Source organism: Myxocyprinus asiaticus, chromosome 12, assembly GCF_019703515.2.
Source record: "Myxocyprinus asiaticus isolate MX2 ecotype Aquarium Trade chromosome 12, UBuf_Myxa_2, whole genome shotgun sequence".
NCBI classification, from domain to species: domain Eukaryota; kingdom Metazoa; phylum Chordata; class Actinopteri; order Cypriniformes; family Catostomidae; genus Myxocyprinus; species Myxocyprinus asiaticus.
In genome coordinates, this window is record NC_059355.1 from 31,839,571 (window position 1) to 31,852,578 (window position 13,008).

The 13,008-nt window shown below is 39.6% G+C and overlaps 1 protein-coding gene across 1 annotated transcript; it reads right to left on the reverse strand.

The window, feature by feature from the left end:
- Window positions 1-4,077: 4,077 nt before the first annotated feature.
- On the reverse strand, window positions 4,078-6,286 carry LOC127449139 (uncharacterized). Its single transcript, XM_051712345.1, has 2 exons — window positions 5,428-6,286; window positions 4,078-5,320 (listed from the first exon to the last, which is right to left on the reverse strand). The coding sequence occupies exons 1-2, from the start codon at window positions 5,744-5,746 to the stop codon at window positions 4,869-4,871; spliced, it is 771 nt and encodes a 256-aa protein (XP_051568305.1). The 5' UTR covers window positions 5,747-6,286; the 3' UTR covers window positions 4,078-4,868.
- Between the last annotated feature and the right edge of the window lie 6,722 nt (window positions 6,287-13,008).

A 13,008-nucleotide genomic window follows, 5' to 3' on the forward strand; every position in this document is an offset into this window, starting at 1 on the left:
TCTTGAGGACATTCTTTGATGACTTGGATGATTGAAAAAAATCATAGATGATGTGGCATATTCAGTCAAATATCAACATGATAACGGATTTTCACATTATTTTGTGTACTATTCCTAATTTATTAGAGGAATAGTTCACATAAATTTGAATTTCATCATTTACACACCATGATGTCACTTCAAACCCATTTGATCCGTTGAACACAAAGAGAGTTATTTTGGAGAAATTGATACTTTTATTCAGCAAAGTGGCATTCAACTTATCACAATGTATAGTCAGGACATTAATAATGTAAAGAATTACTATTAAAATGTGAAAAAACCACAAATACTACTTCAAAGAGTTCTCATCAAAAAACTCCTCCACATGCAGCAATGACAGCTTTGCAGATCCTTGGCATTCTAGCTGTCAGTTTGTCCAGATACTCAGGTGACATTTCACCCTACGCTTCCCCTAGCACTTGCCATAGATGTGGCTGTCTTGTCGGGCACTTCTCATGCACATTACAGTCTAGCTAATCCCACAAAAACTCAATGGGTTTAAGATCCATAACACTCTTTTCCAATTATCTGTTGTTCAATGTCTGTGTTTCTTTGCCCACTCTAACCTTTTCTTTTTGTTTTTCTGTTTCAAAAGTGGCTTTTTCTTTGCAATTCTTCCCATAAGGCCTGCACTCCTGAGCCTTCTCTTTACTGTTGTACATGAAACTGGTGTTGAGCAGGTAGAATTCAATGAAGCTGTCAGCTGAGGACATGTGAGGTGTCTATTTCTCAAACTAGAGACTCTGATGTACTTAACCTCTTGTTTAGTTGTACATCTGGCCTTCCACATCACTTTCTGTCCTTGTTAGAGCAAGTTGTCCTTTGTCTTTGAAGACTGTATCATACACATTTGTATAAAATCTTTAGTTTTTTTTTTTTTTTTTTTTACAATTTCAAGCATTGTATAGCCTTCATTCCTCAAAACAATGATTGACTGATGAGTTTCTAGAGAAAGATGTTTCTTTTTTGCCATTTTTGTCTTAATATTGACCTTAAGACATGCCAGTCTATTGTATACTGTGGCAGCTCAAAAACAAAACCAAAGACAATGTTAAGCTTCATTTAATGAACCAAATAGCTTTCAACTGTGTTTGATATAATGCCAAGTGATTTTCTAGTACCAAATTAGCAATTTAGCATGATTACTTAAGGATAAAGTGTTGGATTGATGGCTGCTGGAAATGGGGCCTGTCTAGATTTGATAAAAAATTACTTTTTTAAAATAGTGATGGTGTTGTTTTTTACATCAGTAATGTCCTGACTATACTTTGTGATCAGTTGAATGCCACTTTGTTAAATTAAAGTACCAATTTCCTTCCGAAACAGCAAAATCTGTACATTATTCCAAAGAGCGCAGCACAATGAAAGTAAAATGCTGCCTGAATTCATTTTTGTAGTGATATCAGTGGCTTGTGATGTGCAAATGGTTTGCATGTCTGTTGACTACTAGCGCATCCTTGTCACACTTTTATAGTGTTTAACTTCACATTATAACTACATTAAACACACTGCATGTAGAGGCAGATTGGAATGCAGGTGCCAGGAACTTCATTAAAAAAAAAGTATACTCCTCTCTCTCGATGTTTCTCGCACAACGATGATAACCCCTCTGCGTGCCACCATTGCAATAGGTGCCCTACTCCTGGCTAACAACATGAGTCATGATGAAATGCTTTCTACAGAATGTTCAGATTTTTGTGTAGACTATTTGCTTCATGCAGCTCTACTTTTCTTTAAACAAAGACGTTTCGAAGAAGTTTGATATGGTGTCCTACTCACACTGTCTGCTCAGCTCAATCAATATCCAAATTACAAGCACTGATCAAGAGCTGAGGTCAAGACATGATGAAATGACTCACTGCAAGCTTCTCCTTTGGATAGTGGTTTAACCAATCATGACTCTCTTGTTTAGAGTTTCTACTCAGATTTGGATGACACATTGCTATCTAATCCTTATGTACTGGAGCGAGTCTATTATTTCAGCATCTTTACTCTGCTGATGCTTTGCAGAACTCGGTTTTGTATTGTTGCTCCTTCTCATAAAATAAACTACTAGAGAGATACTCAGACCCATGATAAACAGATCTGAGTAATGATATGGAGTGATAGCATGGTTAATGCAGTCTGTGTAGTGGGCCATTTGATAAATGAAATGCAACTGAGTAGTGGCAGACCGCCACAGTTAATACAAGTACAAATACCATTAGATGTAGTGGAAGTAGAGCAAATAAATACATCCAAGTAAGGATTCTTCTTGAAGGACATTTATATTGTAGCAGTGATCTTTGAGAATATAGGTGAGAGAGAGAGAGAGGGAGAGAGAGAGAGAGAGAGAGAGAGAGAGAGAGAGAGAGAGGGAGAGAGAGGTCTGAGAAACAGACAAAGCAAAAGAGACACAGAGAAAGAGTTTTGATGGTTTTCCAGTGGTTTTAGAGGGCAATCATTATGTATAGACCTCACAAGCACCATATTAAATTTTTTGATGGGAATGCAAACTGTTGTTTTAAGCTGTGTTGATTTTTCATTTGATGAAACATTGAAAAACATAAATTTTCAGAAGACAAAAAACAAAACAGAAAACATAATTTGTGAAACTTAGTTGTGAGCCTTGTTTGCATTCCTGTAAAAATAAAAATGCAGCTACTCTGAATAAGGTCTATTCTTACCGTATTCAAAAATGCTGTTATAAACATTAGCAAAATTATGTACCTTTTCAAAATTCAAATTTTTCTATTTATTTTTTTCTAAATTCATTACCATTTACCTTTACATTAATTTAACATAAACGGCTGTGTTTAGATCAATATCATGTCGAAATGGGCATTTTGACCAAGAAGCGCATTTGACTGTTTCTGCATGCAGCCACATTCACTGTGAGACCCAAGCACTCTTTACAGCACATGCAGACATATGCAGTGGCAGATCCTGGCATAGGCAATATAGGCAGCCACTTAGGGCAGCGACACCCCAAGCTCGCAATATCAGGATGGGAGAAAGGTGCCCCAAATCATGCCACCCTGCCCCCAAACATCTTCTGTCAGACAGTTTTGCAATAATTTAAATGTCTTTACATTTTTCAGTGGTGCGACGGATAGCTTGTTGCGCGAGCAGCCTCAAAGACATGGATTCTGATCACCTAGATACCGGGAAGTAATCACATTCATCTAATCAATAATGAGTGTGATTCTGAGGATTAAGATTGTATTTTTACAGTTATGTCAGGGTTGGGGTTTGGGTTAGAACACTTAGTTAATAAAAATGCTTTCATGTTTACTATGTTACATAATTTACAACTAAAAACAACTTGCTTATATTGCCACATCTCACACGTGCCTATATGTTCAACAACACTTCCAGATTTGCCACTGGGGGCTGAAAAATGTGGTACTTTGGTGCTTGTAACTTGTGGTAACTTGTGTGTCTATACATACATCTCATATGCAGCACATGTGTAAAGACACTGGATGACTACATATTTGCATTGTTTGTTTTATAAGCTGTCTATTCATTTTTCTGTGTGTATATATATTTTTTTATTGTGGCAGCGGGGGCGTGGTCAAGCATCTCTCCGGAGAGAGAAAGCGGTAAGGGCGCTTACACCTGAGCTAAATTATGTCTAACACCTGTCTCTAATTTCAGTGAGCACGGGGAGAGCGGCATAAAGAGAGCGACACAACGCTCAGTCGAGAGAGAGACTGGATATGACAGAGCCAGAGCAACGATTCCCTAATAGTGAGAGTTTATTTGTAGAAACAGTGTGTGTTAGGGTTTAGACAGTGTCTAAAGGTAAACTGTAAAGTGGTGTCGAGGAAGAGGGGAAATAAAGCCTCACCTGAAGAAGGAAAACTGCTTCTTGCGTCATCATTTACATTTATATATATACTTTTCATGGTATTTATTTTGCCTGCAAAATGTTCTTTTTTTTCCCCAGTTTTCTACCTTGTGTGCTTATTCACTTTGTCCACTTTTGTATGTTTTGCACTGTTACAGTTCTTACATTTTGCACAAATAAAAACTTCCAGAATGCTTTGTTTATCAGATTTATTAATTGGTGTTACAAACTGTTGAGACAGAATGGTGGCAAAATAGTTTTACATGTTTCTGAATTGTGACAATATTTACATTATTATCTTGACTTACAGATTAAATGAGTTGGAAGGATGAAACAAAAATAAATAATTCAGACACTGAGCAGCCCTCTTCTTACAACTCTTTCTTGCCATGTTAGAGAGCCTTGTGGTGTTTGAAAAAAAGTTGCCAGGTTTTGCCTTGCCAAAAGTGAGGCTCTTGTTGCTCTGGCAAAAGAGAGGTGCCTTGAGTCAAGAAGGTTGTTGTCGCCTTCCACAATTCACCTCCACTCCTCCAGACAAATCTAATCACTTTTATTGTCACACAGCCATATACACAAGTGCAATGGTGTGTGAAATTCTTGGGTGCAGTTCCGATCAACATAGCAGTCGTGACAGTGATGAGACATATACCAATTTACAATGACATCAAATTAACACAGCACAATTTAAAGTCTAATATACACATAATTACACACAACAGTATACAAATAATAACATACACTGTACAGTATACAATACACACAATATAGATACACATTATTCAATAAAAAAATAAATAAAAAAAAGTATATATAGTAGTATATATAGAATATACAGTAGGTTGTATTGTACTGTATTGACATTCAGGCTGTCAGTTGATAGTAAGTTGTTAAGAGAGAGTATAATATAATAATAATATAATTTATGACAGTCTGGTGTGAGATATAAGAGTAAGAGTAATAAAGTGCAGTGCTGATGTATTTTGATCGTGGGAGATCAAGAGTTCAAAAGTCTGATTGCTTGGGGGAAGAAGCTATCATGGAGTTGGCTGGTGCGGGTCCTGATGCTGCGATACCGCCTGCCTGATGGTAGCAGTGAGAACAGCCCATGGCTTGTGTGGCTGGAGTCTCTGATGATCCTCCGAGCTTTTTTCACACACCGCCTGGTATATATTTCCTGGAGGGAGGGAAGCTCACCTCCGATGATGTGTCTGGCAGTGGTGGGTATGTATCTGCTATTCCATGGATCTGCAGTGTCTGTGTGTGCCAATAATTTGTGTAATGCCATGCAAGCTTTCACGGTGTGCACTGTGTTTGTGAAGCTGCAGTTAATGGGATGACCGAAGACCCTCCACCGAGATACCAAGATGCCAAAGACATTCTCAATTATTCTTTGTACCCGGGAATGATGATAATTGTAGATCTGCTGTTCCAGTGTGCGGTTAGAGCCTGTTGGCAAACAAAAGTAACAATAATTAATAACTGTTGTTTATAGATACCATCACGATCATCACTATGTACAAATAACTCAAAATGCCCATTATTGCAATACTCACTGGGATATGGATGCATCAGATTCATGTGTAGTGGAAAAGCTGCGTCTCTCACAGATGTATGCGGGCTCAAGATTTCTGTGCCTTGCAGGGTGGCTGGCGGTGGCAACCCCAAGGTACCCTCAATGAGTCTTGAACCAAATTCACTCTCTTTAAAGATGCCACCATCGCTTTCCCGGCCATAAGCTCCAATGTCCACCAATGAAAATCGGTAGTGTGCATCAAATGCCATTAACACAATCGAGTGTGTGTCTTTATAGTCGAAGAAGTCACTACCGCAATTTGGAGGGGCTCTGGTTTGTACGTGCTTCCTATCTATCATGCCAACACAAAGTGGAAAGTTCCAAATTCACCAGAAGTCCTGTATGATATCGACCCACTGTGTCTGCAATGGTACAGCAATATACTCGGCTTGCAAACACTTCCAAATAGCCTGGCACACCTCGGGGATGATCTTCGACACAGTCCGGCTGCCCAATCTGTAGCTTGCGCCTATACTTTGATGCAAAGACCCTGTTGCCAAAAATCGCAAAGTCACAGCTAATCTTTCTGCCACACCAATTTGAGCTCTATGTGTTTGTTTGTGCTGAAGATGGGGAGCGATGCACCTCAACAAATCGTCAAACGGAAATACTGGAAATGTTTTTCCGCGTCCATACTCCGCATCCCTTGCACCAAAGTGCTTAATTCCCCATCCACGGATCTCCTTTGATTCTGCGGTCGCACACACCATTGTTTTTTCTTCTGCCTTTTGTTTTCTTATTCCTCCAAGAACAGAAAACGGAGCAGCATATCCTTCTCCATAATTTTGTTGTTGTTGTTCTTGTTTCCTCTAATGGCAGATTCTCAGTTTTCTTCTTCTTTATCCTTCAGAGCAGATGTCCTGTAAATGACACAACCCGGTGCTGCCCTCTAACATCTGGTAGTGTATAACAAAGCAATTGTACTGCGCATGTGTCGAATGCATCCATTCGCGCTCATCCACGTGGGGTATACTTTCAAAGCTGTGCGCACACAACTGTGCGTGAGATGGAATGGAACGTGCAAAGTGGAGTATACCTGGGCCTTTAGGCTCCGTATACCAGTCTTGAGTGCAGCTCCACAGAGTGCAACAGTTAAAACAGTCACCTGTATTTTGGGACTCTGTTAGGTGAGACTTTATTGAAAACTACCATTATTAACCATAAAAAGGTGTTTTACAGGTGTATTTATCACAGCAGAAAATGGTTTATGAGCCATTTTACAAGAGCTAGCTTTACAATCATTAAGACTGCCAGGCATACTCTCCGGCTTTCCATTAGCTGGGCTAAACGGCACTCCTTGGCCACCAATGGATTTTAATGGCAGTTCAGAGCAATGGAGAGGTGCCTATTTCTGCTGAGCCTCTCTGCAGGCACAGGATCAGAGCATGGTCCATTTTCTGGCCTTTTGAATGTAATGGCATCATAACTGAAATTGAAAACAAAAATGAACCAATAACGTTCTCTATTGAATTGACCATGATGGAAGCTGATGAAACTTTTATTGTCATAATACCCATTATGAAGGTTGATATGCGGCACTTTGCATTTATGAGTGTAAAGAGAAGGAAAGAGGGAGAAAAATGTGGGCTGCCAGAATAAAGCAGATTTACAGGCTAATGGACACAAAGATGTGGGCCCCTAATGCATCTCTCTCCCTCTGCCAGCTCATCAGCATATTCAATAATTCCTGAACCCTGTAATCAATGTGTTGTCTCTATGTAAATGTACATAAAGCTGTTCCCTGTATGGAAATTTATAGATCAAACTGTGCTTCCCTAGATTTATGGTAAAAAACTGGTGTGAATGTATTGATGTTCTCATCAGTTCAGGTTCTGGGCAATAATTAATAGGATGCCAACACTTTGAAAGCATGTGATCAGGTGCACTGCTAATAAGCCGCTTAGTAGCTATCTGTCATTCAGCATAAAAGCATTAGGCTAGATCACTTTTTTTCTAGGATAACACGGTGCTTAACAAAACAGCAGAAGATTTGCAGACAGCTCTGGGAGGTAGTAGCCAGTCTTTTTGATGTCAGAGTTTGGCATTTCAGAATTACCAGAGCAAAATTTGAAATGCTATTCAATGATATTGATGATATTAATTTGGCTTGTTGAGGTAGTCACATTACTTCTTTTTTATGCACATCTATATATATATATTTGGAAAATGCGTGTGACAGGGATAATGTAGCACTGTTGTTTTAAGGGGTGGGGCAAAGTGTGTCTATGAGTAGGTCTTGAGAGTCCTATAAACTATAATTTGTTCTCATGTCCTGTATTGGTAGTTTGGAAGAGCTGCGCTGCATTCGGTATGTGTTTTATAAATGCTTTTATAAAATGGCTCAGGATTGGATGTTTGCTTTGCTCTTTTAATCCTGAGTGACTAACCTTAAATAATACGGGGCTGTGAGGGTTTTTTTTTTTTTTTTTTTTTTTTAAAGAAGTTTAGCTGCATTTTGTTTTGAGTTCGTAGTTCCAGCTGTGTTGAGGATTATTAAGCAATGTGATTTTATTTAATCCTCTGTAGAAGACACTGTTGATGCTGCATACATGAGGGTTGTTTTACAACAAATGCTGAGTTGGAAAACATCCTTCAGGTAAACCTTGGTGGTTATGTCATGCCTTCAGTACTATCAAAAATTCAGTGTGTACATTTTAAGAGTTGTTATGAATTGTTTGTTCATTTGTGCAACTAAAATGTTTGGTGTTGTCAGCTTTTAAGTCTTGTGTATGTACGTATGTATTACAGTCATTTGTGAGCTGGTTTCTAATCCTTGCTGTGTTTAGTGAAGCAGAGTATATCCAGTGCAAGGTACGTTCATTAAAATTCAGTTGTCCCCCCCCCCCCATTTCTTTTAATGTGTTAATTGTGTTTATTAAGTGTTTAATAATAGACTGTTTGCTTTTAGAAGTTCAATCAGTTGCTGCTCTAGGTAACCACTGTTTTTCCCTTATAGTATTTTATCAGAGTTTGGTTTCTCATGTTAAACTTTCCCTTGTCAACCGGAGTGTTTTTGCTTATCCTTATAATAACAGCAGACACCTGTGAGTTGTGGTGAAGCCTCTTTGTATTACCAGTTGTGTAAGGGAATTGGATTAAGTGTTGTTGTTTTTTCTGACAGCAGTGTCATGTGTAGGCCTTGGCCCTTATTTGGGGTAAACATTTATTTTATTTATTTATTTTTGGTGTGTAACTATATAATTGGTTTGTGAATAAGAAATTGTTTTTCTTTTTTTGTTTGTTTGTCCGTTATGGATATCCCCGATACACAAAATAGGTAATGTTAGAGCCATGATGGCCAGTTCTCTGTGAAAAGTGTGTACTCTCCAGGCCCAGTTATAAAAAAAACAACTAAATTTTAATGAACATACCTTGCACTGGATATACTCTGCTTCACTAAACACAGCAAGGATTAGAAACCAGCTCACAAATGACTGTAATACATACGTACGTACACAAGACTTAAAAGCTGACAACACCAAACAATTTTAGTTGCACAAATGAACAAACAATTCATAACAACTCTTAAAATGTACACATTGACTTTTTGATAGTACTGAAGGCATGACATAACCACCAATGTTTACCTGAAGGATGTTTTCCAACTCAGCATTTGTTGTAAAACAACCCTCATGTATGCGGCATCAACAGTGTCTTCTACAGAGGATTAAATAAAATCACATTGCTTAATAATCCTCAACACAGCTGGAACTACGTACTAAAAACAAAATGTGGCTAAACTTCTTTATAAAAAAAAAAAAAAAAAAAAAAAAAAAATCACAGCCCCGTATTATTTAAGGTTAGTCACTCAGGATTGAAACAGCAAAGCAAACACCCATTCATTCCAATCCTGAGCTCTTTTATAAAAGCATTCATAAAACACAAACCGAATGCAGCGCAGCTCTTCCAAACTACCGATACAGGACATGAGAACAAATTATAGTGACGTAGTTTACAACCTGTTATTACAACTGATTGGGGCCACATTATTTGGCATAGTCTGCAGGGGTTCTTGAATCTGGAGTACAAAATTGTTTGAATTTAAGGGCATTTTTCTTTTTGGTTGGAAAAATAGTGGTTGTCTAAGAAGTTGGGTCCATTACTTCACTGTGTGCCTGAGTTCGGGAATCTGCTGCACTTCTAGGTTCTGAGTGATCATCTTGTCGTTTGGTGTTGGGACATCATTTAGGACAACATGGAAGAGCAACTTAGGGCATTGACTGAATTGGTACAGCAGCTGCAGGCTGATAATTTAACAAAAAGGGTTACTAATGTTTATTCTAATTATCTAGAAGCTGCCAATTCTAATGATGATCCTCCAGTGCATTCTATTCCTGCACCTTCATGTACATCTGTTACCAAGCATTGTGTTTATGTGCCTCGAGAGAGAAAGTGCCCAAGGTTTTCAGGTAAAATGTCACATGATGCCTTGACTGCAGAAGATTGGGTGGAGGAGGTCCATAGGTCACTAATACTTCAGCCTATGCCATTAGCTGAGAAAGCTTTATTTGTCTATGATCTTTTAGATGAGTAAGCGAAAACTGAGGTACTATTTCGCCCTCGGGCTGATAGAGATGACCCAGAAAATATTTTTAATATTATTCTAGATATTTATGGTTGTTCTCAGTCCTTTATCGGTTTGCAGAAACAGTTCTTCCTACGCCAGCAGCTGGAAGGGGAGTCATTACACGAGTACTCGCATACCCTTATGGCTATGATGTAGGTCATGAAATGCAAAAACGCTCAAGGTATTTGTAACCCAGATCACACATTGCGTGATCAGTTTATTGAGCACCTTCGTGACAATATGCTACGTAGGGAACTAAAACGTCAAATTCGATGTAATGTACATTGGGTAGATGAGGGGGAAATTTCTAGTACTTGGGCTTGTGCCTACTCCTGTAAAGCACAGATGGTAGGTTCACAAGACCTTTTGCCTTATCTGTTGGCCACTAATGAGTTAAGTGAATTGAAGGAATGTTTTCAAAAGCAACACTTGGACTCAACTAGTCCATTAACCAGTCCAGGTGTGTTAACTGGTGCTCGGCCAAAACAGTTTAGTTTTCAGGCTAATGACAAACCCATCTACATGTGTTGTAATAAAGAAGGACACATTGTTAGATATTGTCAAACAGATCTAATAATAACCCCTCAAATAGGAGTAGGTAGGGAACAGTCAGCTGGTCAGTGAGGGACAGAACCCAACGCTACATAGGGAACTAAATGTAATGGGTGATGTCCTGGCACAGCAGGAAAACTAACGCCCTCCGGTGATGGGAGCATGGCACCAGAAGGGGGTCCTGTGGGCTCAATTAGAGCATCTAATATTTTGCCCCAGCTTATAGGAACATTCCCGGTCGTACAAGTTACAGTTGGGGTGTTCCTACATCTTGTCTGCTTGACACAGGATCTATGGTGTCAGCAATCACTGAAGGTTTCTATGTGCAATATTTTTAACCTCATGTTAAAGAACGCCTGCAATCATGTAACTGGCTTCATCTCAAGGCTGCTAATGGATTAGACATCCCATATTGTGGCTATTTAAAACTGGACATTGAAATGTTGGGAAAAAATTTTATTGTTAAAGATGAAAAAGTCCAGCCTACTAGGCAGCACAAACTCTCCATCCCTGACCTTCTTGGGATGAATATCATTAGCAGTTGCCAACAAGAGCTGTTTGGACAGCACGGTGAGGAGCTGTTTAATTCATCTGAGATTCAATCAGATGGGAAAGAGTGGAAGCAAGCTCTGATGGAGTGTCAGAGCTTAGCTCATACTGTAGAGACCGGCCTGGTGGGCAAAGCAGTAGTAGGTGCAGGCCCAGCAGTACGCATTCCAGCTGGTTCCCTTAGATGTGTCCCCACTAATTGTCCTCATGGTTTGTCTTCTATTACTTCTATTCTTCTTGAACCCCAGACAGATGAGGGGGTTACCTTCAAACTAACCTTCTCATTTCTAAGGCTCTTTTATCAGTAGAGGAGGGAACTGTGAATATACCAGTAGTTAATATTTGCATGAAAGACCAGTGAAACAGAAAACTGTTCTTGGTCATTTACATCTAGTTAGTTTACAGAGTCCTGTTAGTGCAGTTCATTTTGAGGAAATGGGTGAAGTGTGTGGCTTTTATTCAGAGGCAGCCAGTGAGCCGCCATTGGACCTTTCTGATGTTTCCTGATCATTATTATCAGAGGAACAATCCAAAATGGCAAGAAATATACTTGGTCCCTTTAGTGCAGCCTTCAGGAAGAGCGATGGTGACTTAGGGTGTACTAATCTAGTGCAGCATGAGATACCAGTGCTAGACAATCCCCCTGTTCACCAATGGTACATCTCCAACGTTTGGAAATGGTGTTGGGTTGGTTACAACAATAAAACCTGAAACTGAAAAAGTGTCACTTTTTCAACAGGAAGTGAAATAAATTGGTCATGTAATTTCTTCCAAAAGGGTGTCCACAGACCCTGACAAGATTAGTGCTGTAGCTGACTGGAAGCAGCCAACTAATTTAAATGAGCCTCGGTCCTTCCTGGGTTTCGCTTCCTGCTACCGTAGATTTATAGAGGGGTTTGCCAAGCATGCGGCTCCCCTACATAAACTGGTGGGAGAGTTGTAAGGAAATAGAATGAGATCAGGCACTGGTACTAATGTAATAATGGGGAGCAAGTGGAGTGAGTCTTGTGAGAATGAATTCTTGACCCTAAAACAGAGACTGGTGGAGGCCCCTGTTTTGGGTTATGCCAATTTTTCTAGTCCTTTTGTGCTAGAAATTGATGCCAGTCATGCTGGATTGGGTGCAGTCTTATCTCAGGAGCAGGATGGCCGATGGAGACCGATAGCATATGCCAGCAGAGGCTTGCATCCCCCAGAGAGAAACATGTCTAACTACAGTTCGATGAAGTTAGAACTTTTGGCCCTGAAGTGGGCAGTAACTGATACATTTCAGGAATATTTGCTAGGGGTCAAGTTTATCATTTTCACCTATAAAAACCCTCTTAGTTATTTTCAGACCGCTAAGTTAGCCGCTGTAGAGCAATGTTGGGCTTCTCAATTAGCCCTGTTTGATTTTGAGTTGAAGTACTGGCCTGGCACTGCTATTTGTAATGCAGAAGCCCTCTCCCGCTTGCCAAAAGCTCCAGATCCAAGTACTGTGTCAGCTGTGAGTTCAGGCATTACTCTTTCGCCATTAGAATTTACACCTTTTGATTGCCTCCTTCTTGCTCTTAGCATCCCAATGGCTACTATCTCAGTCATAGATGCAACCCCCTCTCATGGAAAAAAAGAGATGGAAGTCCTTCAAGCTTGTGATCCCTATATTGGTGCATTTTTGTGCTATTGAAGGAGGAAGGCAATTCTTACGTGGTCGGAAAGGGCCCAAGAGTCGAAGGAAGTTTTAAAGCTGGTTTGACAGTGGAAACGAATCCAAGAGGAGGATGGAGTTCTACAGTATGTCTGGAGGTCTTCTTGCAAGTGCTTCTCCCTGAGGCTTTTAAAGTTGAGGTGCTTAGAGGTCTTCATGACAATCATGGCCACCAGGGGGTAGAGAGAACAACAGAGCTGGTAAGG